Source organism: Taudactylus pleione, unplaced genomic scaffold (assembly GCF_031769625.1).
Source record: "Taudactylus pleione unplaced genomic scaffold, aTauple2 ptg000629l, whole genome shotgun sequence".
Classification (NCBI taxonomy): domain Eukaryota; kingdom Metazoa; phylum Chordata; class Amphibia; order Anura; family Myobatrachidae; genus Taudactylus; species Taudactylus pleione.
Genome location: NW_028285031.1, coordinates 1,485,434 through 1,509,880, shown reverse-complemented (window position 1 = coordinate 1,509,880; position 24,447 = coordinate 1,485,434). Strand labels below are relative to the sequence as shown.

The 24,447-nt window shown below is 46.8% G+C and overlaps 1 protein-coding gene across 3 annotated transcripts in view; it reads left to right on the top strand.

Annotated features, from left to right (window-relative positions):
• The window catches only part of LOC148479214 (leukotriene C4 synthase-like), a 98,795-nt gene extending 75,135 nt beyond the window's left edge, over positions 1–23,660 (top strand). For 2 of the 3 annotated variants that reach the window (XM_088454742.1, XM_088454744.1), the window contains exons 2-6: positions 1,418–1,511; positions 3,227–3,326; positions 4,877–4,947; positions 10,409–10,490; positions 23,187–23,660. In XM_088454742.1, the coding sequence (XP_088310868.1) occupies positions 1,454–1,511; positions 3,227–3,326; positions 4,877–4,947; positions 10,409–10,490; positions 23,187–23,298 (423 nt within the window). In that variant the 5' untranslated portion in view covers positions 1,418–1,453 and the 3' untranslated portion in view covers positions 23,299–23,660. The remainder of the gene's footprint in view (positions 1–1,417; positions 1,512–3,226; positions 3,327–4,876; positions 4,948–10,408; positions 10,491–23,186) is intronic. The other variant, XM_088454745.1, reaches the window with a different exon arrangement.
• The last annotated feature ends 787 nt before the right edge of the window (positions 23,661–24,447 follow it).

Below are 24,447 nucleotides of genomic sequence, written 5' to 3'. Positions count from 1 at the left end.
TAGTGTCATTCACTAGTCTCCTCGTCACTACTTAACTGGAGGGCCGCAACCTGCTCACTCGATGCGGCGAAACCCAAATCCCAATAGGAGGGGTCACTGGTGAAGACCACCTAGTGGGTTAGACTCTGCACCTTGGGTTAGGTCTAGCCATCACCTGGGTTTGACCCTTATTGAGGACACTAGTACTGTCACTCTTCTAGCTGTCTCCTAGCCATCCTAACCCCCTGGCTCCCTGTCCACCATAGGGGAATTCCTTGTTCTGGATCATAACATACGGTATGCAGGATATCTCTAGGGACTAAAGTTATGCCTTGGGTTGTGTATTTGTACTTGGGGGATGGGAACATTTACATATTTATAATAGTCAAATGTTTGGGTCACAAATTAAGTACTATAAACTAGAGATGTGCGCAGACCCCTGTGTTCTGGTTTTGGTTCTAAATCATCATCATGTTTTGGTAAGAATACCCTCAAGTGTTTTGGTTTTCTTTAAAAATGTATAAAAACAGCTAAAATCATGTAACTTGGGCCTGTTTTTGTTCATCTAGTATTATCAACATTAATAACATTTATTTCCAGTCATTTCCAGTCAATTTTGACCACCTCACAGCACCTGAAATCACGAGGGAGGGGCTTACATGCAATCCGAAACACATGAGATCCGTTTTCTAAATCCGAATTCAGAATTGCAATAAGCCCCGAGTCAGTAATTGGTTCTACTTGTAACCCAACAGTGATCATGAACTGGGGCCCGATTCGACTCGGAACCCCTAAGTTCGGGTGTGTTCATATTTCATTAAACCGAATCCGCACATCTCTACTATAAACACTTTATTTATGATCTCCTATAATTTGAAATGGAATTTATGAGTAAGTTGAGAACTTTGTCTAGACGTTAAATTACAATAACTGAAATTTAAGTTTCACCTTTAGGGGGTCAATTCAAATGCAGGCGAAAGCTTTACGTTTTCATGGGTGAAAACTTATCGTTAACACCGGTGAAAACTTGTAGATTTAATATTTCTGATATTGTGTTAGAACAAAAATCAGAAGAAAGACTATAAGGAAGGAAACAAAAATCTGAAATGGCAAGAGAGCTGACATGTTCAGATTGTGAAACGTGCTATACTGTGACAAATGTATTCAATGTTCAATTAATGATTTACTTGAATGTTGAAAGCATGCAGTGAATATACATGTACATCTGCCCTCATATTTAAAGCATGCTTGATGTAGATCGAACATGATCAAAATTAATGTCAAGCAGGCCAGCACTGTGAAACCTTAAAAATTGGAAACATTTTTAAATTCATACATAAATTTAACCAGTTGAAAACCACTTTCAAAAACTGAAATCTCTACTTTGTCTGTTTATCTATCTGTCTAATTCCTATCTAACTTTTACCTTTCACCACAGCAGGATCCTGACTGACGGCTGTCTCTTCTGTCTATCATGTTACACAATATTGTCCTGTTGGGAGTGGTCACCTTGCTGGGTGTTCTGGAACAAGGTACATACTGTAGTAGTATAGGTGGATGGAATTTAAAGAGTTTTATTGTCCTACTCACACATATCAGTTGTCATCATGTGATACATCTTTTACGTGCGCTAGAGTATGTTTTATATGATTGTAGTTTTTTGCCAATCTACTATATTTTAAGCATTTTTGTTTAACTTTTCGCTAAAAGCAATTTTATTCCATTGACAAGTAATGTCTTCTTTGAAGATTAGTGCAGAACTAAGGGCCTGATTCAGACCCGCTCGTGAGCGCACAGCGCTCGCAAGCGGTCGATGGTGGGGTACTACGCACGCGTGGTGCGCGCCGCGCGCCGCGCACATGCGCAATCCCCGGAGCGAGAGAGAAGTTCTCTCGCTCCGGAACTCTCTACAAAAGGTGCGTCTGTCGATGTTGATCGACAGCTCGCCCCGTTTTGTAGGCAGGGCGGGGGGGTGGCTACACAAACGGAGGTGTTCCCGTTTGTGGGAGGCACCACTGACATCACCAGTGATGTCATTGGAGAACTTCCTGGTCTGTTAGAGCTGGAAACTCTCTGGGCTTGCGACGGACGAGACCCCAGTACGTCATTGATCACTCAGCTACTTCTGCGATATTTTCTTGATAAATATCTGTGATATATGATTTCTTATGCTGGGCATACACTATACAATTATCTGGGCAATCCGCCTAATATCGACGGATCATCCAGATAATTGCATTTTGCATGTGCGCGACTGATACAAAAATATCGATTGGTCAGGCATGCCAGAACGTCCAGCATGTCTGTCCAATGCAATATTTTGAAGTTACACGTCGGCTGCATCCACGGCCGTAGAAAGCCGGCCTGGGGGAAGGGGGCGTGGCCTATTCCCTGGACGTACATCCAGTGGGAGGGGGGCGATCAGTGTGATCGCTCCCCCCGCAGACAGAGTCTCCCACTGCCCAGCACACAGCAGGGTGTCAGCGTGTGCTGGGCCGCTGACAGGTAGGAGGGAGGGGGGAGCCCCTCCGGCAAGCCTGGGCCTGGGTAACTACTACCCATACCTCCCACCACCTCTTGGCGCCCCTGGCTGCATCAGGCAGTGTTTGCCCAGCCGCAGCCCACTGATGGACATTCCCCAGGGTAGGAAAGCATATATTGTGGTCAATACCCTGTGAAACATCTCACAGTGTTTGGCCACAATATCTGCTGGGTGTCAGGCTGCCTGTTAAGCATCTGTCAGTGTATACCCAGCATTACTGCTGCATTTTGATAAATAGATCCCTGAATTTTTAAAAAGTGTGTAACTTCTGAAGGGATATTGGGGTGGAAACCTCTGGGTAATACCATTTCCTCTGAATGTTTGGAATATTGCCATTAAAACATACAAAAAACTAAACAAAATAAACAATAAATACATGTCTTGAGGAAGGACCGTGTGACTGAGATTTACCATGAAAAAATGAAGCGGCTGATCGGGTAAAACTCTCCCGACCAGCCGTGCAATGTGTCCCCAGTGTGACCCCCTGTCAGCAGAAATAGCACAGTGTATACAGGCCTCGATGGGATCAGGTGGTCGGCCCCAGAAATACCAAACAGCACATGAGATTTGACCACTCGATCCCGACCATCCCAGGAGCGTTATAAGCCATTTATCTACATCACACATAGAATATCATTATTGCGTGTGTGTATGTACTGATTATACTGCACATGAGATAACCGTCCATTTCTTCTTTCCTTGTAGCGTATTTTTCTCTGCAGGTGATCGCGGCCAGGCGCAAGTTCAGTGTAGCTCCTCCCAGCACGTCTGGGCCTCCGGAATTTGAAAGAGTTTTCCGAGCTCAGTAAGTTTTACTGAATCTCAAATCAATACACAAAATTCTTTTCATTGCATAATAATTGGCAATTGCATATGTATCAATTTAAACTGTACATTTTCTTAATCTAGTATCCAGTGGCGGCTCCAGGAGTGGGGCTGCAATGTAACCCAAAATTCAAATAGGGGAGCCACATCAACAATGTATTTAGTAATAGTTGCAGGAGGGTTTGCACAATGTATTTAGTAATAGTTGCAGGAGGGTATGCACAATGTATTTAGTAATAGTTGCAGGAGGGTTTGCACAATGTATTTAGTAATAGTTGCAGGAGGGTATGCACAATGTATTTAGTAATAGTTGCAGGAGGGTTTGCACAATGTATTTAGTAATAGTTGCAGGAGGGTTTGCACAATGTATTTAGTAATAGTTGCAGGAGGGTATGCACAATGTATTTAGTAATAGTTGCAGGAGGGTTTGCACAATGTATTTAGTAATAGTTGCAGGAGGGTATGCACAATGTATTTAGTAATAGTTGCAGGAGGGTTTGCACAATGTATTTAGTAATAGTTGCAGGAGGGTTTGCACAATGTATTTAGTAATAGTTGCAGGAGGGTTTGCACAATGTATTTAGTAATAGTTGTCAGAGGGTATGCACAATGTATTTAGTAATAGTTGTGGGAGGGTATGCACAATGTATTTAGTAATAGTTGCGGGAGGTTATGCATAATGTATTTAGTAATAGTTGTCAGAGGGTATGCACAATGTATTTAGTAATAGTTGCAGTAGGGTATGCACAATGTATTTAGTAATAGTTGCGGGAGGTTATGCACAATGTATTTAGTAATAGTTGCGGGAACGTATGCACAATGTATTTAGTAATAGTTGCGGGAGGGTATGCACAATGTATTTAGTAATAGTTGCAGGAAGGTTATGCACAATGTATTTAGTAATAGTTGCGGGAGGTTATGCATAATGTATTTAGTAATAGTTGCGGGAGGTTATGCACAATGTATTTAGTAATAGTTGCGGGAGGTTATGCACAATGTATTTAGTAATAGTTGCAGGAAGGTTATCCACAATGTATTTAGTAATAGTTGCAGGAAGGTATGCACAATGTATTTAGTAATAATTGCAGGAGGGTATGCACAATGTATTTAGTAATAGTTGCGGGAACGTATGCACAATGTATTTAGTAATAGTTGCGGGAGGGTATGCACAATGTATTTAGTAATAGTTGCGGGAGGGTATGCTCAATGTATTTAGTAATAGTTGCGGGAGGGTATGCACAATGTATTTAGTAATAGTTGCGGGAGGGTATGCACAAAGTATTTAGTAATAGTTGTGGGAGGGTATGCACAATGTATTTAGTAATAGTTGCGGGAGGGTATGCACAAAGTATTTAGTAATAGTTGTGGGAGGGTATGCACAAAGTATTTAGTAATAGTTGTGGGAGGGTATGCACAAAGTATTTAGTAATTGTTGTGGGAGGGTATGCACAAGACAAAATAAAAAGTAATCTGAGGGTGGGAATTGCCAATCAAGTTACTACTGACTTCTATGTCAATTCCTCATTACAGGATAAACTGCACAGAATATTTTCCTATGTTCCTAGCTGTGCTGTGGCTGTCTGGGATTTTCTTCCATCAAGGTGAGGTTGTTTGGGGTGTAATATGTGGATATTTTACAATTACTTAGGGGATGATTCAATTCAGCGAGAGTTGAATGGCGCTGGGAAGTTGCTCCCAGAGCTATTCAATTCAGCGTGCTGTTTAGTCTGACACTTACCAGTTAAGTCGGAGAATGACGGTTCTCGCGACTTGACCTGGGTGTTCAGTCGTGGGAACCGGCATTCTCCGACTAAAGTGCTGGCCGCAAAGCTGTTAGTGCAGCACTAAGTCGGCAGACAGCTTTGTGGCTGGCACTTTCGTTGGATTCCTCCTTGCACCCTCAGGAGGGTGTGAGAAGAAATCATTTATTCGACCTAACAACGCGCTGAATTGAATAGCTCTGGGACCTCACTCCCGGCGCTATCAACAGCGCGCTGAATTGAATCGGCCCCTTAGAGGCAGGAATAACTTTAATGACGGATATAAACATTTTCGACTAAAATGAGGTCTACATGAGAACAGAGCACATCACCAGGTCCATATACTAGTGTTCTGCCCCTGTGCCTTACACAGGTTACGTGGCTGGCTGCTTGGCACGGGATGTAGTTAGAATACCGACGCACGGGAAGCTGTCTGACGGAATCCCGGCATCAAAATCCTGACTTAGTACTAAAGATAGGTGTCTAAATACCAATGCCTAACTTTAGCCCGACGACGGAATCCCGACAGACAGCTTCCCGAACAAAGGCAAGCGGGGACAGGGTTAGCGTTAGCCGCGGGGGGGAGGGTTAGGTTTAGGCACCCCCGGGGTGACTTAGGGTTAGGCACCCCCCAGTGATGGTTAGGGTTAGGCTAGGGGAAGGGGGCTTAGTATTAGACACCACCGGGGGGATGTTAGGTTTAGGCACCACCCGGGAGGGTTAGGTCTAGGGTGCGGGAAGGGGTGGTAAGGTTTAGGCACCCCTGGGAGGACTTAGGGTTAGGTACCACCCCGGGAGTTTTAGAGTTAGTCACCTATAAGGGAGGGTTAGGGGGGAGGAGAAGGGTACTTACCTGCCCCGTTGGGTTTCTGGTATTTCGGACTTCCGGCGTCTGCATTTCACCTGGCGGCTGAACAGCTGCCGGGATTTCATACACAACCTGTTTGGCACAAGTGAGAGTAAGATGAGGGCTTGGGTGAGGAAATCATCTCACATTGGGGTTGATGTATCAAGCCATGAAAAGAGTAGAGAAGTAGACCAGTGGTACTTGATAAATGCTACCTCAAAGCTGATTGGTTGCTATGGGCAACTTCTCCACTGGTTCACTTCCCCGCTCTTTTCACTGCTTTTTTGCAAGTAGCCATCCTCAGAAACTGTGTTATTCATACATGTCTCTCATAATAGAATGGAATAGTAAGCCTAGAAAGAAACACCCGAGCACTCTCTTCTCACAGACCTGTCTATTACCACAAGTCGTAGTTCTCTCAGACTGTGCACACATATATTCAGCCGAAAATAAAATGTTGTCAATATATAATAAAATAGCAAAAATGTGTCAAGTGGATAATTGTGTTAAGCTGTGTACACACTGGAGCGATGAGTACCAGGACGATATGGTGTTTCCACGGTACACATCAGAACGACGTAATATAGGACGGAACGATCCCTCATTCCGTCCTTCAGTAGCTCGGTGCCGCATGCGATATCATCCAGTTGGCCATGCAGCGCGGCCGCCTGGAAGATATCGCTAACGATCTCGGGAGCACGCAGATCGGCCATGCAAACTGAACAATCCGGTCGATATGTCGTTTCCGGCCGGATCGTAACGACATATCAGGCCGATATCGCTCGAGTGTGTATCCAGCTTAACTAAATGCAAACAAATAGCGATAGGTCATGGAACTGATGAGGGTATTTTAACCACAGATACCTATTTATTATTAAGAACCAGTTGATATATTGAATACATTTTTTATTAGTAACTCCCTAAGGGCCCATTTATTAATTATCGGGTCTTAGACCCAATCATTTGAATATCTCATTGTTGCTATTTGCGGCAATAAGAAATTCTGTACCGCCCAGATGTATTATGAAACACATCCAGGGACATGGGAGCCCGTCCCTGCGGTGTGTAATGTAAAGTGATTACATCAGTATCGTGGGCCCCCCCGGACGGCCTACTGTGCATGCACAGTCATCAGAGCACACATGTGCAATTGGCTATTACCTGGGAGGGAGCTGGAGGATTCCTCTTCGGGTAAAATCTGTGATATGCAGCCTAAAGGCTACAATGGCTAATGCTACCTTAAGATGGCGTTATCTAATGGGTCCAAGCTAGGCATTCCGGTGCTTGGTAAATCTCACAATATAGCAGCCCCATAGAAACCCATGGAGGATGCGATTGTAAGCGGGGGAACTGCAGCAGATAGCGGAGGACCCCTATAATACGCCCAGGGGATACTTACATTTTGTGGGACTTACTGAATAAATTTGTTAAATAAATAAATAAATAAATATGCCCCTATAGCGACTGTGCGATTTATATAACTGTTGCCTGCAGCCTCGCCCACGAAAATCACTTCTGTTAACATTATTTTTTATTTGAGGTGTTCTAGTTGTATTGCTGTGCATAGGGGTCCTGTGGCTGGAGCATTATACAGACTGCTGGCAGCAGCGCCTTCACCGACCACTCACACCAATGTCACTGTGTGCCGTGTGCACAGACTGCTATGTAGCCTATCCTATTCAAGTGACTGGCCGGCATATTGTTGTGATGGGAAAGCATGTTGGTGAGCAGGCAGGGCCGGCGCTACCATTAGACAGCTTTAAGCAGCTGCCTAAAGGGCCGACCACTGGAGGGCGCCGCTGGGTCCAGAAAAAAAACATGTCCGTGATCCTAGTAAGTGTAGTGCGGACCTTCACAGTAACAAAAACACCAGTGCCGGGTAGTACATTCGTACTACCTGGCGACGGTGTGTTTGTTTTAGAAGCCAATGAGAGTCAGACCACTACTGGGAGCACTGCATAGAGGGGACCACTACTGGGGGCACTGTATAAGGGCTTGTGTAGCTATCCAAGGGAAGGGGGGCGCTAGGCTGAAACTATGCATAGGGTGTCAAGAAACCTTGCACCAGCCCTGCGAGCAGGGGGGCATGTTGATGTGCAGAACGCATGTTGGTGTGCAGGAGGAGTATTGGTGTGCAGTCGGAGTATGTTGGTGTGCAGTCAAAGTATGTTGGTGTGCAGCAGGAGTATGTTAGTGGGCAGGGGGCATGTTAGTGTGCATCGGGAGTATGTTGGTGTGCAGGATTAGTATGTTGGTGTACTGAGGGAGTACAGTATGTTTGTGTGTAGGGGGGCATGTCGGTGTGCAGGGGGAAGTGATAGTGAGAGGGGAATTACAGTGTCTAAGAATGGGGTCATTTTGTAATATGTATCAATTTAAAAAGTTGAATGGTTGAGCTTTACTTCAAATAATTAGTAAAATTAAAATGATAGTACTATATAAAGAGCTGTAGTTAAGGAATGTGATTTGTGACACCACGAAGGTTCACTACTAAAATAGAAGGCTAAGGTGAGGGAGGGGTGCCGTTAGCATGTACTTGCCCACACTACAACTCTGCTTAACACAATACATGAAAGGGGTTACCACCAGCAATAACAATTCTATCGGTATTAATACAGCTAGTTTTAAGTATCAAGAGCTGCCACATTTTCTCTTCTGTTATCACTTATCGCCATCTCAGGTAAGTGTTTGTTAATGAATAGAATACTCCTCCCAAAAGTAATTTGTTTACTTATCGGTTCACTTTCCTCAAATCTTCATGAAGAGGTTTCCGGAATGTATGCAGTGTTTTTACAATTTGCATGCAGAGCGGTGTTGCAAGACTGGAACTGAAGTCATGACTATAGGTACTTACCCTCCAACATGACCCTTTCCATTAGGTCAGAGGTTCCCAAACGCGGTCCTCAAGGCTCCCCAACTGGTCAGGTTTTAGAGATATTCATGGTTAAGCACAGGTGGTTAAATCAAATTGACTGAGGTACTAATTAAATCACCTGTGCTCAACCATGGATATCTCTAAAAAGTGAACTGTTGGGGAGCCTTGAGGACTGTGGGTCTGATTCAGAGCCGGACGCTATTTGAGCTCGCTTGTTCAGAAAAGGGGGCTGGCTATTTAAATTGACCGTTCGCTCTTTGTGGTCTGATGACGCCTCTATGTCTGAACGAGCGAACAAAACATGCGGTTGTTATTTTGAAAAAAACGCCCCCTGGCCGCTCGCATCATACGTCATGTCCGCTATTTATTAGATTAATCGAGTACATCGAACGGCGTATGAACTGCTCGCTATTCTTCTGGTTGGATTTTCCTACCGCAATCATGCGAGCAGTTCTTACTAAAAAACTACCAAGTGACGTGGTCGATGACACTGCTTTGCTAATTATGCACACCCTTAAAACGCCCGTTTTGACCTTTTGGCACGCCTGCATTCTGATTTCCACTCCCCGTTTTCAAGCACCTACCCCTGTTACCACCCACAAATGCCTCACTCTGTCACTCAAATTAGTAGGCATTCGCTATATTGCGAGCACACAATTTTCGACCGCACTGACTGGTTCGCGCATGCGTACTAAAACTCATACGCAGATGTGAGAACATGAGAACATCGCTCGGAGCAAACGAGCGGCTCTGAATGAGACCCTGTATTTGGGAACCTCTGCATTAGGTACAAAACACTCTGCTCCTGGACTTCCCACCTAATGTATGATTGCAGCCACCTGCGTTGAACTAGGTAACTGATGAGCAGGGGCTTCCCGACTGCTTTATCCCGGTGTGGGATAAATGACCGGCGTCTATATCTAGACACATGTCATTTCCCCGACGCCGGGCGCCGCGAGCGGACAGCCGCGCGGGGTGGGGAGGTTTAGGTTTAGGGCACCCTTGGGGAACTTAGGGTTAGGCACCCCCCCGGGAGGGTTAGGCTAGGGGGAGAGAGGGTTAGGGTTAGGCACTCCCGGGGGGGGGGGGACTTAGGGTTAGACACCCCCCCCGGGGGACTTAGGTTTAGGCAGCGGGGAAGGGGGGGTTAGGATTAGGCACTTGGAGGGGGGATTAGGGTTAGGCACAGGTGGGGAGGTTAGGGTTAGGCACCCCTAAGGAGGGTTAGGGGGGTTAGGTTAGATTAGTTGATACTTACCTTACCACGATCGGGATTTCCAGCGCTGTCGGGCTTCCGCTGCCGGGCTCTGCTGTTTTGTCAGGCTGCCGCTGCCGAGATTCGAACTCCCGGCCATGCGGCAGCCGGGATATCATACTGATTCCGCAGTCATACATTAGGTGGGAAGTCCAGGAGCAGAGCATTGTCTACCTAATGGAATGGGTCATGTTGGAGGGTCTGTAAGTACTTAGCTCACATTCCAATTATTTGCATTTTGTCATAAAATCATAAAATTCAGCAATAAGTTAAAGTTTTAAATGATCATTCTCATCGATTTCATTGCCCTGTGTTTCATTTCCAGGCACGGCTGCAGCCTGTGGGCTTTTATACCTGTTTGCCCGTTATCGCTACTTCAGGGGCTACAGCACATCATCCAAGGGCAGGTAACATGCATCAGAAACAAACTGATCTGAATAAGTTCCTTTAATACCCCTTTTCCACCAAAATTCCGGGTCTGACCCGGAGTTGGAACATAGGACTTCATTCAGAGTCGGTCGAAGCGGCCGCACGGTCGTACGCAGCCGATGTTCGCTGATCTGCGCATGCGTACAGTTCGCAATGCGCGTGCGCAAACTAGCGGCTACGATCAGAAATTTCTCTCTCCTTGAACACCGCCAGGTCGGTAGTTTGAGTGACAGATTGCGGCGTTTGTGGGTGGTAACATGGGAAGGTGCTTGAAAACGGGGGTGTGGAGATCCGAACGCAGGCGTGCCTCATTATGTGAACGGCGTTTTAAGGGAGTGCATAATTAACAAAGTAGTGTCAATGCACATGTGACAGGGGAGGTTTTACACTGACCTGATCGTAGAGCTTAATAGAGGGTCAGTTCCAATGGTATACGATGCTCGCGATTAATCCTTCTGTAGCCGGAGATGACGTGTTATGCGTATAAGAAGTGGGCATATTTTTAGCGATCCGACCGCATCCACCCCTTGGTCGGCCAGCTAACGATCCGACCTTAGGGACGCAACATGCGTGTGCATCATTTGCATATCCGGCCCCTTTTCTATACGACCGTGCGGCCGCAACGACCGACTCTGAATGAGTTCCAGAGTTCCTATCCGGATCAGACCCGGAATTTAGCCTGCGCCGACTCAAGATATTCCCGAGTCCGCGCTTGGCCCTCAGAGCCCCAAACAGATCACGTTTTCCAATTCACCCAGCAGGTGCACAGGTGTAATCATTACTCTACTGATACATTTTAAAAGATACACAGGTGAGGCTAATTATGTCACTTGTTATTCCATGAGGAGACCCAGGAAAACATGAACTACACCAGAGGTTCCCAAATTCTGCCATTACAGTGCAGGTTTTAAGGATATCCATGATTGAGCCAGATGGTTTAATCAAATTGACTGAGGTCACCTGTGCTCAAACAGGGATATCCTTAAAACCTGGACTGTAATGGCGAAGTTTGGGAACCTCTGATCTACACTATTCACAAGGCAGCCTAGTCAGGGTACAGGACTGGGAATTTCTGTTTGGCTGTTGTGTGTGATGTAGCTACATTAGCCTTAGGTGTAGACACAATGCAGAATTTCCGAGCTCTTCTGTATTAGGAATATTATGATGTCATGTAAGATCATTGAGAATTTTCCTGATCGGAGGCAGGCCAGAGAGATGCCATGGTACTGTGCATTAGTACTACATTGTACAATCTGAGGCACGTGGGAACTTAATACCACCAGAAAAAAAAGAAAAAAAGAATTCTTATTAATCTGTACAGAGGTGGCGCTTTGGATTAGTTCCAGTGCTTTGTGTTTTAAGCAGGATGTTTGGCAGGAAGCATGCACACTCCCTCACCTCAGGGAATGAGCCCCATGCTTGTTGTTGGGTCAGAAGCAAAGTGTACTTGAGCTATAATTCAAAACCATACTTAGGCATTCATCACAATGCAGTTTCAGAGTTGGAAGACTGGAGGCGCTGTTAAGCTGTTGTATTGTCACACTTTTGGGATGTGTGTCTTTTAGCGTGTGATTGGGTTTGTTGTGCGTGGTGGACTGTTGAAGGTGCTAAAATATATATGAGGTGGAATGCAGTCCCTTTTCTTGTGTCCTCCTGACTTGGGGATTTGCAAGAAAACCACTAGAGATTTACATACCAGATATTCTAAAGCTGCATACACACGTAAAGATTTTCTGTCCAACCATCCAACTAGTTGATTGGTTGGAATGAAAATCTGGTAACGTATGGGAGTAAATGGTGATCAGTAATTTGCTACTGAATGCCAGAAAACAGGTGAAAATGGTCATCAGACAAGTTTGTTAAATGTTTGATTTAAAAAATTTGTTCAAACAACAGTTTTTGTCCATTTTCCGGCGTTTGGGAGCAAATTGCTGATTGACATTTGCTTTCATACGTTACCCGATTTTCATTCCAACCAATCAACTAGTTGGATGGTTGGACAGAAAATCTTTACGTGTGTACCCAGCCTAACGATGGTGATCGCGGTCCCGCATTACAGGTTTGTGGGGATTATCATACAATGCAATTCTATTGCTAACCATGGTTTTTGTCACAAGCAGTACGGGGGCAGGTTCAAATGCATGCAAGGGGGTAAATATTAATTATGTAATTACACCAATTCTGTCTTAAAAGGCATTTATATTTGGCACATATACAAATATAATAGTACTAATGTACAAATATATCTATGTAAACTTTTTGCAGCGCGGTGTGGCATGTCCCCGGGCTAGGGATGGACATCGGATGCCCATGATCGAATGGTTGCAGGGCTTTCGACATCATATCATGCGATCTGATGGCAACTAGCCATCACATTGCAACAATTTGATAGTATACTCATCGCGATGGATATACTACTGTCTGAAAAGGGGCGGGCCCTGTGGGAAAGGGTGCGTAGCCTTGCTGCACCTCCTCCCACGTCACTGTGGGGGGGTGCCTACCACTTTCCGAGGTGCTGGGCTTCCCCCAGGCTCCCTCTATACTGAGAATAGATGGTCGCGATGGTCTTGACCATCGCGACCATCTTCCTGGCCGCTCGCTATAGCTGTGGGTGGTCACCCACAGCTATGCGAGCGGCCACGAGGCCGCTCTTAAAAAAAAAAATAGCCCGGCCCTGATTCAGAGCGAGTGCTCTGTCAGAGCGTCCAGCTCTGAACAGGGCCTGTGTACACAGTGGCTGTGTGTTACAGGGGGCGATCACCTTGATCGTCCCCTTCCTGGATCTGCCACTGTCTGAGGGTAATTATTATAATATAATATAATTATTATGTAAGGAGAAATTGGGATTCTGGCACTGAGGGCGGGGAGGGTGCTGCGATGCCCTCCGTTTCCCGAAACGGAGGCGTGTCGCTGCCGTTGCAGAGGGAGGGAAGAAGCCAGGATTTCCGTCAGCTGACGGAGATTTCCTGGCCTCTTCCTCTAAACTGTGGCAGCCTATGGGTCACCGCAGCTGGCCTATGGTACGCAGATTATTCGATGCTGCATTGGACAACGCAGTTCGGATAAGTAATGCACAGGAGGCGTGATGCTTGCGTGCAGCATTGCAATTACGATCCTTGCAGAATCAGGTCCTGAGTCTCCACCTACTGTACACAATTCAGGCCGATCCTTTTGCACTGTGCATGCGTATGCAGCTCACTTCGCGTGTGCGAACTAGCCAGGGCGTTCGAGTTACAGTACGCAGACTACACGCAGTGTGTAAGTAGAATCTTCAAATAATGATTGACAGGAAGTGCCATTTGTGGGTGGTGACGGATGGTGGTCAGGTGAACGCAGGCGTTGTAACGCCGTTATAGGGGCGTGCATAATTAAGGCAGTGCGGCGACATATGCAGCCATACCGTAAGCAGTACACAGGAAGCTGTCAAAATCCTGCGTCAGGTCAGGTCAACCACTATTATGCTAGTAGTTGGTTGGTTCTCGATGTTACCAATGTTTTCGCTATCTTGCATACTGATCAGGCTTTGAGTAAAGGGAGATGGGCAGCTTGATGTGGGGCTGGGCGTCTGCGTCTTGCGCTGCAGTCTCCGTGCGTATGCATTGATTACAATATTCTCACAGCGGACGGGTGGGTGCGTCTGCTAACGTGCGTTCCCTGCTGAATCAGGCCCTCAGTTCTCTCACTGGAAGAAGGGCACTAGCACCATCTAGTGTTAAGAAGTGTGAATGACATGGTGGTTTACCAATTCTAATACAATTCACACTATGGGCTCTATTTATTAACATTATTTTTACTAAAATAAAGTGAAAAAGGGTGTTTTCACACCCTATTCACATTACTTTAGTATCACCTATAGTTATTACAGGGCAATTGGAGTAGAATTCGTAAAATTCTACTCCAACCCCTAAGTATCACTTATTTTTAGTAATCAGATCGCATTTCCCATAATTGTAATGGGAAATGTGATCCGACCAAAGTTACTAAAAATAAATTGTAAAAAAATACCGGGGAAAGCCCTGTGATAATAACACCACCTGGAGGTGGCGTCTTCCAGGGTCTCCCCTGGTTACCGGGCTCCTATTCTGCTCTAAAAGGCAGAGCAGAGCCCGGAGGTGGTCTCAGTGATCAGCTGTGTAGTCTAAACAAAAAAAAAGTTAAATTAAAGTAAAATTTTAGTAAAATTTACTTACCTGACTCCATGGACTGGTGGTCGGGGCTTCGGTGATGACTCCCCTCTGGTCAGCTGGTTTCCCATAGTGCACTGCGGCCCGGTCATCAGGTGATCGGGTCCCAGTGCAGTATGGGATATCAGCTGACCGGAGGCATGGAAGACATCACTGGAGCACCGATGACTTCAGGTAGGTGCTATTAAGGGAGGGGGGGGTAGCGAGGGGGTCCGCGATCATGGGGGTCGGTGCTTAATGACGGGGGCGGGGCTTAGCGCCGGTGGGGGGTAGCAGCGGCGGCTGATCGGTGCATGCGCGGGCACTTTGTCAAAGTATTTTTTGCGAAAATACCGTGAGTAGTGTGCGGAGGGGATTCGCAGGGACAGAGCTTTATCGCAAGCTCTGTCCCTGCAAGGGATTTGTAGTAAATCCCTGTGATATTGCCTGAATTCGCAATGCGAATTCAGTCGATAATATCACACTACAATCTGCATTTAGTATGCGGATTGTAGTAAATAGAGCCCTATATATTATATTCTCATCTCTTCTTTGATTTTTATGTGCTGTATTGTTGAACATATTACATAAGAGAGATTGCCGATTCAGGAATTATTCTTCAGTTCTAGACACAAGAATTCTGACATGGTCTGAATGTAGACATTCGGAGTGCCAACAAGATAATATCAACAGCTGATGTTTATTTTAGGGTTAGGGTTCCGGTTAGGATCAGCAATACTCACCATCGCTACAGACATCCGCCTGCTCGGCAAGCTGCCCTTCGACATTCACAATGTTGACATTCTGGCAATGTCGACCTTATGTCAGTGTTGACATTGTGACTGTCCACATGTGACATGCCGACCTCCCATCCATGTCAGCATTCTGAATGTCAACATATTGTTCCACATCCGTACTCTACAGTATAATGCTGAATTCTACATTTCACATAACCCTCCCCTTCCTCTTACAGTAAGAGTAGGGGTCTCATCATGTTGTAACAGAAAACCAGGACGCACAATTACTCCCAATCCATAAAGTCCACTTTGTCAGTAGAGTTAAATACAGTAACTATAGTTTAGCAGAATTTCTGCTAATTATGTTAAATTGTGGATATAAAAAAATGGAAATGTTGTAAATATAAATAGCAAGTTCCACATTTACAGAGTAATAAGAGGTGGGAAAATCAGGACACAAGGAACCAGCAACAATAGTGCCACAATTATCACATACCAAACACGTGCGGTGCATAAACAGACTTATATTATTAATTGTGAACAGAATTGGCTGCTAATACCTGAAAGCATTACAACTTTCCTAGTGGAGCTTACAGTCTGAGGGGTCTATGGGGGAGATGTATTAGAGCGGCACAGATCGTGCCGCTATAACTGTTCCTGCTTCGCCTCTTTACCGAGGCGCAGCAGGAAGCACTAACAATGAGATGTAATGGAGCATACACACGGTCAGATTTGTCAGATGAACGATTTGAACGATTCTTGACTGCATTAAAATGAATGGAATCGTCCAAGTCTGACTGCAACAGGGGCTGGCTGGCAACTTTTAGCCTGGGGGGCAAATGCATGCAGGCGGCCCTGGCAGAGGAGTAGCGTGTAGCCAGAGTGCCCGAAAGAACGTGCATGCTACGGTGCCCCCCCCCCCTCAGGAGAGGACACCCTTATGCAGGCCTCGAGTAGTGCCCCCAGTAGTGATCCCCCCTATGCAGTGCCCCTTGTGCCCCCAGTAGTAAGCCCCTTATATAGTGCCCCCAGTAGTGGTAACCCTTATGCAGTGCCCCTTAAATAGTGGCCCCAGTTGTAGTCTTCCCCCTATGCAGTACCCCCACTATTGCCCTTTATATAGAGACCCCAGCAGTGGTCCCTCGATGCAGTGCCCCCAGTGGTAATCCCCTCCCCCCTATGTAGTGCCCCTAGTAGTAGTCCCCTCCCCCCTATGCAATGCCCCTAGTAGTAGTCCCCTTGTAGTGCCCCTAGTAGTAGTCCCCCCCTTGTAGTGCCCCCAGTAGTAGTCCCCCCCTTGTAGTGCCCCCAGTAGTAGTAGTCCCCCCCTTGTAGTGCCCCCAGTAGTAGTAGTCCCCCCCCTTGTAGCACCCCCAGTAGTAGTAGTCCCCCCCTTTGTAGTGCCCCCAGTAGTGGTCTCCTCCTTATAGTGCCAGACCCCCCGCAGTAGACACACATAATATAAAAAAAAAAAAAACACTTACCTGACACCCGCTCCTGCTCCTGGTCCCACCGCTGCTTTGCATTATGGGAGTGACGCGTCATGGGAGTGACGCGTCACTCCCATTACCCACTGCAGGAGCCGGAAGATGTCCAGCTCTGGCAGTGGGAGCAGCAGCTGATGAGAGTCTGTCAGACTCTCATCAGCTGCTGAAGCAAACACACAGCTGCCGGCTCCGGCGGCTGTGTGTTTGTGCTGTGTAGCGCTCACCGAACTCCGTCCGGTCAGCGCTACACACGCGGTGCAGTCTGTGTCACATGACGCTGCGGCCCGGGGGGCACATGGCACCCTGCCCCCCGGCCCAGCCCGCCACAGGACTGCAAACACATCAGATGTCAGATATCGTTATCTGACCATCGGGAACGCGCATCGTTCAAATCGTTCATCTGACAGATATGTCAGATTTTCCTTCAGATATGAACGATTGAACGATTTTTTAAATCGTTATCGTTCAGATCTGAAGAAAAATCTGACCGTGTGTATGCACCATCAGAAAATCTCATCAGCGTGTGGGATCCCAGCTAGAGCTGATGCACTGTGTCTCACTCCCGGCCGGCTCCACTGGGCATGCTCGGAATCTCGCAATCATTGCAAGATCCCGTGTGCAGCGCCCATAGCCGGCAGCTGCAGCAGTAAGGACAGTGCTGTCCCTGCTGTGGTGGTAGGGCAACGCCAGCTGCAGCTGTCAATATCAATAGCTGCACAGGCAAACTGCATTGCCCAGATTTTCGGCGCTGCTAGCCAATAATGACAGGGGCGCATAGTGCCCCTGTCATTTACCACTCAGTGCGCAGCCGGCCGCCTGCACCCATAAAACTTACCTCTCCTGAGTACCACATCGACTCCGCCTGTAAAAACAACTGGAAAATGGCACCGTGGCCATTTTCCCATAGTTTGCGCATGTGCAGTACAGAGAAAATGGCTGCCGCAGCCATTTTCCCAGTGACCTGTGCATGCGCTCAGTGCACAGCCGGCCGCCGGATGGGGAGGAGGGGGCCCGTGTCGGAGACTGCACACAGGCCCCTTTCTATCTAGAAACGCCCCTGCCCCTATTGCCATATAATACATCTACCCCTATGTGCTAAGCCTTGGCGAGAGAAATATTGGAAGGAGATAAAGTACCAACCAATCAGCTCCTACCTGTCATATTTCAAACACAGTCAAACTGACAATTAGGAGCTGATTGGTAGGTACTTTATCTCCATCCATGGCTTAGTACAGTGGTTCCCAAATTTATTTGAACCACTGTGCCCTAGAGTATCAGCATTGTTTTCACAGCACCCCTAAGCCACAAGTTTGTTATTGAGAAATTCAGAAAAAATGTAGTTAAGTAGTAATGTGAAGTATTTTGTGCTCCCCTGTCATCCATAGGTTCTGTAATGTGATGGGGACAGGTTTGCGCTTCTGTTTGTCAACATATTTACATTGCATTCACCATAAATAATTTGATTTGGTGCTGGACCAACAAACTGAGGCACCCCTGCAAGTGTTCCAAAGCACCCCAGGGTGCCATGACACACAGTTTGGGAACCACTAGCTTAGCACATAGGTCCCTGCTTTCTTTACCACAAGTACACAAACACACAGCCAATCTGGTGATAGGATGTGTGCTATGGTGATATTTACGCAGCTGGCCGATGTTCTTATTATATGCAATGAGGCCCTATTATGTACATAACAAAACTTAGGCCCTCATTCAGAGCCGTACGCTCTGAGCAGAGCGCACGCTCTGAATGAGGGCCGCCCTCCATAATTATGGAGCGTCCTCCTGGACGCTCGTATAGCCTGTGGGTCACCACCCACAGCCTATACGAGCGTGCAGTTTGATGGCCGCGATGGTCTTGACCATCGCGACCATCGCCACTGCGAGCCGGAGCCTGCGGTTGAGCTTTTCAACCGCAAGGCCCGGAGTGATTTTGGCTCTGTCAGAGCCAAAATCACTCCCACTGACATCACTAGTGATGTCAGTGGGCCGGCTTCTGACGGTAGGCGTTCCCTTGGGAACGCCCCCGTCAGGGAGGCACGCCCACCAAAGGGGGCGTGCTGTCAATCAACATCGACAGCACGCCCCCTTTGATCAGACACAACGAGCGAAGGAAAGTCCTTCGCTCGTCGCGTCTGGCGCATGCGCACGACGGAGCTCCCGCCGTCGTGCACATGCGCAGTGCACAACATCGACCCACTTGCGAGCGGACAGCCGCTCGCGAGTGGGTCTGAATCAGGCCCTTAAGCCCAAATAACGCTTGGATAATTGTGAGCTATTAAACAGCTCATTGGAATTGTTGCTTGCACTAACAGTATTGAGTACTAATCCAGACTTTCCAGTTGCCATTATTTGCATGTTGGGATAATCAGTTGCTTATTAATATTGTAATATGTGTGTTATATATGTTTTTATAGTTTTATTTAAATCTGTTTATTAGTATTTTTGAAGAGTCAAGTTACATACAATGTAAAGAGTATTGTAAAACATATCACATACAGGCATAAATAAATGAACAAAAGTTTATATAGAGAGATGTCGGAATACCAACAAATTGAGTCAAGTGTTAGTCATTAAGGAGTTAACAACATAGGCAAACTGACAGCATATAACAGTTATGCAAATTTCAAACTTGTGGTAGGCTTGGACCCTACAATGTATGATACAATATATAAGGTAGTAATCGGTAATAATATTGATAGTTAGACATATAGACGAACCGGGAAGACACACTAGGAGATGTGGGAAGGGGAGAAATATAGAGGTCTAAAATTACATCTCATTGTATGTTAGGTAACCAGAATAATTTTAAACCATTTTTTACAAGTTATCTTTAACTATCGTACAGTAATAAACGGCGGTGTAAATCCCATTCTGTATTCTCAAAGAGTTTAAAGATTTGCGATTGAACGGCGATGGCGGCGATGCGTGTGTTAAACAGCAGCCAATGAGAGTCAGATAGACTCTCATTGACTGCTGCAGCACCCACTGCAAGAGCCGGACTTCCGTCCGGCTCCTGCAGTGGGTAATGGGACAGACATCATGACGTCTGTCCCATTATGCTGAGCGCGCCAGTCCGGGAGGACTGGCGGGCGGCGGCGGCGGGAGCGGCGGCGCGGACTGGAGGAGCAGCAGCAGCAGCATGGATTCAGGTAAGTATGTTTTTATATATATATTTTTAAAAACCTGTCAGCACTACTGGGGGCACAATGGGGGTGGCTACCACTGGGGGGACCTCTACTGGGGTAGGGGCACAACGGGGTGGGTGGCTACTACTGGGGGCACCATTATTAGGAGGACCTCTACTGGGGGGGTGCTATTACTGGGGGCACCATTATTGGAAGGACCTCTACTGGGGGGGGGGGCTATTACTGGGGGCACCATTATTAGGAGGACCTCTACTGGGGGGGGCTATTACTGGGGGCACCATTATTAGGAGGACCTCTACTGGGGGGGGCTATTACTGAGGGCACCATTATTGGGAGGACCTCTACTGGGGGGGGCTATTACAGGGGGCACTTAATCGGGAGGGGGAACCTCAACTGGGGACCACTACTTGGGGGGGAACTACTACTGGGGGCATTATAAAAGTGGCCTACTACTAGGGGCACTGCACTGGGGGGACCACAACTGGGGGCATTAACAGGAAGGACCACTACAGGGACCACTGGATAGGGGGGGGGTCACTACTGGGAGCCTGCATCAGGGGGGCCACTACTGGGGGCACAGCATGGGAGGGGGAGGACTACTGCTGGGGGCACTATATAAGGGGCTTACTGCTAGGGGCACTGTGGGGACCACTACAGGGGGCACTAGATAGGGGGGATCACTACTGGGTGCCTGCATAAGGGGGACCACTACTGGGAAACCTGCATGGGGGGGGACTACTGCTGGAGGCACTATATTAAGGGCACTGCATAGGGGGGGGACTACTACTGGGGGCACTATATAAATGGCACTGCATAAGGGGATACCACTACTGGGTGCACTGCATTGTGGGGACTGCTACTGGGGGCACTGCAAAAGGGGGAACACTACATAGGGCACTGCAAAAGGGGGGACCACTACTGGGGGCACTGAGTAAGGGGAACTAATTGGGGGCTGTATAAGGGGGACCACTACTGGGGATACTGTATAAGGGGCACTACTATGGGCCTGCATAAGAGGGACCACAACTGCATACTGGGGGTACTGTATAAGGGGTACTACTGGGGTTAAGGTGCATATGGATAGGAATGTTCAGCGTGAAAATAAAGGGGTGTGTCATGTTGACACGCCCCATTTTTAAGTGACCACGCCCATTCGGCGCGCGCACATATCGGGATGTTGGGGGGGCTCCATTTTCAAATTTGCCCTGGGCTCCAAATACCCTAGTTACGCCACTGCTATAACTAAACACCATTTCCTATGGAGCCTTACTACTCCTTTTTCTATATCTGGAAGAGTGTTCCTTCAAAATACATAATTTGTAACATTTTTTGTTTTAGTTCACAAAGGGAAGGGGAAGAGGGAGATATCCAATGTTGTAAATATGTTTTTTGACACTGTGACCAATATAGTCAGTAATTGGATTATCTGACTTTTATTAGGACCAAAGTCCCAGTTTGTAAATACAGCACAAATACAAGCCAATGGATCAGGAAGCAAGTGCAGTGAGAACAGTTCTCTGATGTAAAAACAGTGCATAAACGTAGCGTCATGGTAGTGACATTGGGGCAAGAACCTGATTCTGTAGGTGCCATGTATTTTTGCCGACTGGGAGAGATATATGCTCTGTGAAAGGTGCGCATATGTACTTCCTGTAAATAAGCCGACTGTAGAATTTTCATAGTTCAAACATAGTACTTGTTTAAAACTGAGATGGGTGTAACAACAGGACAGGGGCGTTTTAAGAGAGGAGGGGGCCCGTGTGCGACTCACGCGGCTGGCCAGCCACCGGAGGATTAGTAGACTCAGGGCACTAGAGTATGCCCGGAGTGTACTGCGCATGCGCAGAACGCCGGAAAAATTGCCGCGACGGCCATTTTTCTGGTGTTCTGAGCAGCAGTGACACCCGACACTGGACCTCGGACAGGTAAGTTTAAAAAAATATGGGTGCAGTGTGTGCAGTGCAAGGCCCCCATGGACCCGGGGCCCATGTGCCCCGCACTCACTGCACCCATTATAGATACGCCACTGCATCAGGGATGTCTTTATTCCAGGAATTGGCTAGTTTATCCCATTGTTTAGTTGTGTTGCGGCCAGGAGAGTGGGGTAAAGAAATCGTGTATTGTAGTGACAGTGAGATGTGAAAGAAAAGAGAGTTTGTAAAGGATCTGGGGAGTTCGAAGAGGGTATTACTGGAGGTGGCTTAGAATTGGACAAAGTTTTAAAGCAAAAATAAACTAGATAATATATATGATAACCAGCACCTTTTATATATTTGTATTTAGGAGACAAAAGGTCAACATGGACAAATATCGACACACAAGGCGTCACTGGGGTTACTCGTTCTGACACCCCCGTCTGAGTATTCCTTACGCACGTGTGCTCGCAGAAGGGGGCATGGTCTCATGCCCGCGAGGCCACATCCCAGTTGTATGACATTTTTTGGGCGTGACCGCGCGTCATGCCCACCATCTCGTCACACTGGGGGCTTGCCTAGTGCTGCTGCTGGGCAGCCCCCAGTTACTCCAGTTACAGGGTGGATGCAGGGCCGTTGAGAGCCCCACCGGGCCCCGGTAAAGAGGGGGCATGGCCTATTCGCGGTAGGCATGGCCACGCCCCCTCGAATAAAAAAGTACAAAAAACTATACATTTGCAGCGTCGCGTAGCGGCGCTGAGCGCCGGGGAGGGGGGCACTGCGAGCCCCTCAGCCCGGCGCAAAGCCAGGGGGGGCGCGATCAGTGTGATCGCTCCCCCCCTCAGGCATAGGAGATTGCTCGCGGCTGCTAAGCAGCCACAGCAATCTCCCACTGCATCTCAGCACACCCTCTGGAAGCCCGGGCCCGGGTAAATTGTACCCGCTCCCCCCCCCCTCTCGGCGCCCCTGGGTGGATGATTGCAAAGACCGTTGCTGATGTCATCATCATCATCCTTATAATAATTATGTACATTTGAGTAAAGGATAAGAAAGGCACTATTTATATGACTATTACAGACAGCAGAAGAACTAGACACACACCTGTCCATTTAAAAAAGTAATGACAAAAAGTAACATAAAATATTTACATACACACAATTATTGTATAATGTACCTTTAACACCCACATATTTTTTTTTTTTGCTTTCAATGTTTTTTCTCCTTTTAGATTGGCCCCAATGTATCTCAATGCTGGCGTTCTCTGGTTTATGATTGGCCTTTCTACATTAGGCATCCTCAATGTTCTCATCTCGCATTACCTGGGGTTGGAGATCCTGTGATACTGGACAGAACCAGCTGCAGAGATTGGAAATCTAAGAGAAAATTAATTAAAAATATATAATCTTCAGTATTGCAAGAAGTTTAGTAAAACATGTCAGGTTTGGATTTGTACTGTAATGTATCGTTGAAAGAAAAAAAAGGTGTAATTGTTGCACAATAGCGCCTATTTTACCATCTTATGTCTGCATGCAATGTCCACATGGTAGATGCTGTGTGTGTCCACATGGTAGATGCTGTGTGTGACCATTCACTTAATGTTTTTTATTCCAGGAATGCATGTATGGACAAAAGTAAAAACTTAAAAAACAAAACAGTCTTACACTTTTTGGCCGCACACCAAAACCAATTTCAGCATTTCCATTATTTTAATTTTACTAGTATAAAATATGTCTTAAAGAAGTCATAACCTACTCTGTGGAATATTTTCCCCATTTTCCATTTGGCAGCAGAATTTTGCAGTTATTTCTGGCTGTATTTGGCTTTAAGGGGCCTATTTATCATACGCAACGAGTGATAAAACTCATTGTGTATGATAATGGTGCTCCAGCCAATCAGCTCCCAACTGTTTGACAAATGACATTTGGGAGCTGATTGGCTGGAGCACCATTGATCATATGCAAAGAGTTTTATTTATGAACTCGTTGATAAATAGGCCCCTAATTGTTCCGTCCGGAAATCCCCCTGTCATTTTCTGTTCCGTCCAGACTTCTCTTTTATAATACCCAACTATAGAGAAGAATAAATTGATACTGTTGTCGCCCCAGCTCTATATATACAGATTGTGAGCTCGATTCTATTAGCCGCGATGATCTCGCCGGTGCGAGTCATCGCGGCAATGGCCGCACTTTACGGCAGCCCGGATTTTCCAAATTTTGGCGAATTCAGGGTCCAGTTGGGCTGCGAAGGGTGCGGTGTGCCAGGCTGTTACCGGCATTTTCACGCCATTGCAACGGCACATCGCACCCTTCGCACGGAATAGGATTGAACCCTATATATTTAGTGGAATGCAAAATTTACAAATACAGAGCTGAACACTGCACTTCTACAGAACGGCCTGTTCCTCTGCAAAATTCACACAGCATGAGTCAATGACCTGACTCGTGGCTAGTTACTGATGGAGCAGTACAGGTTTATGGGGAGTGCCTACA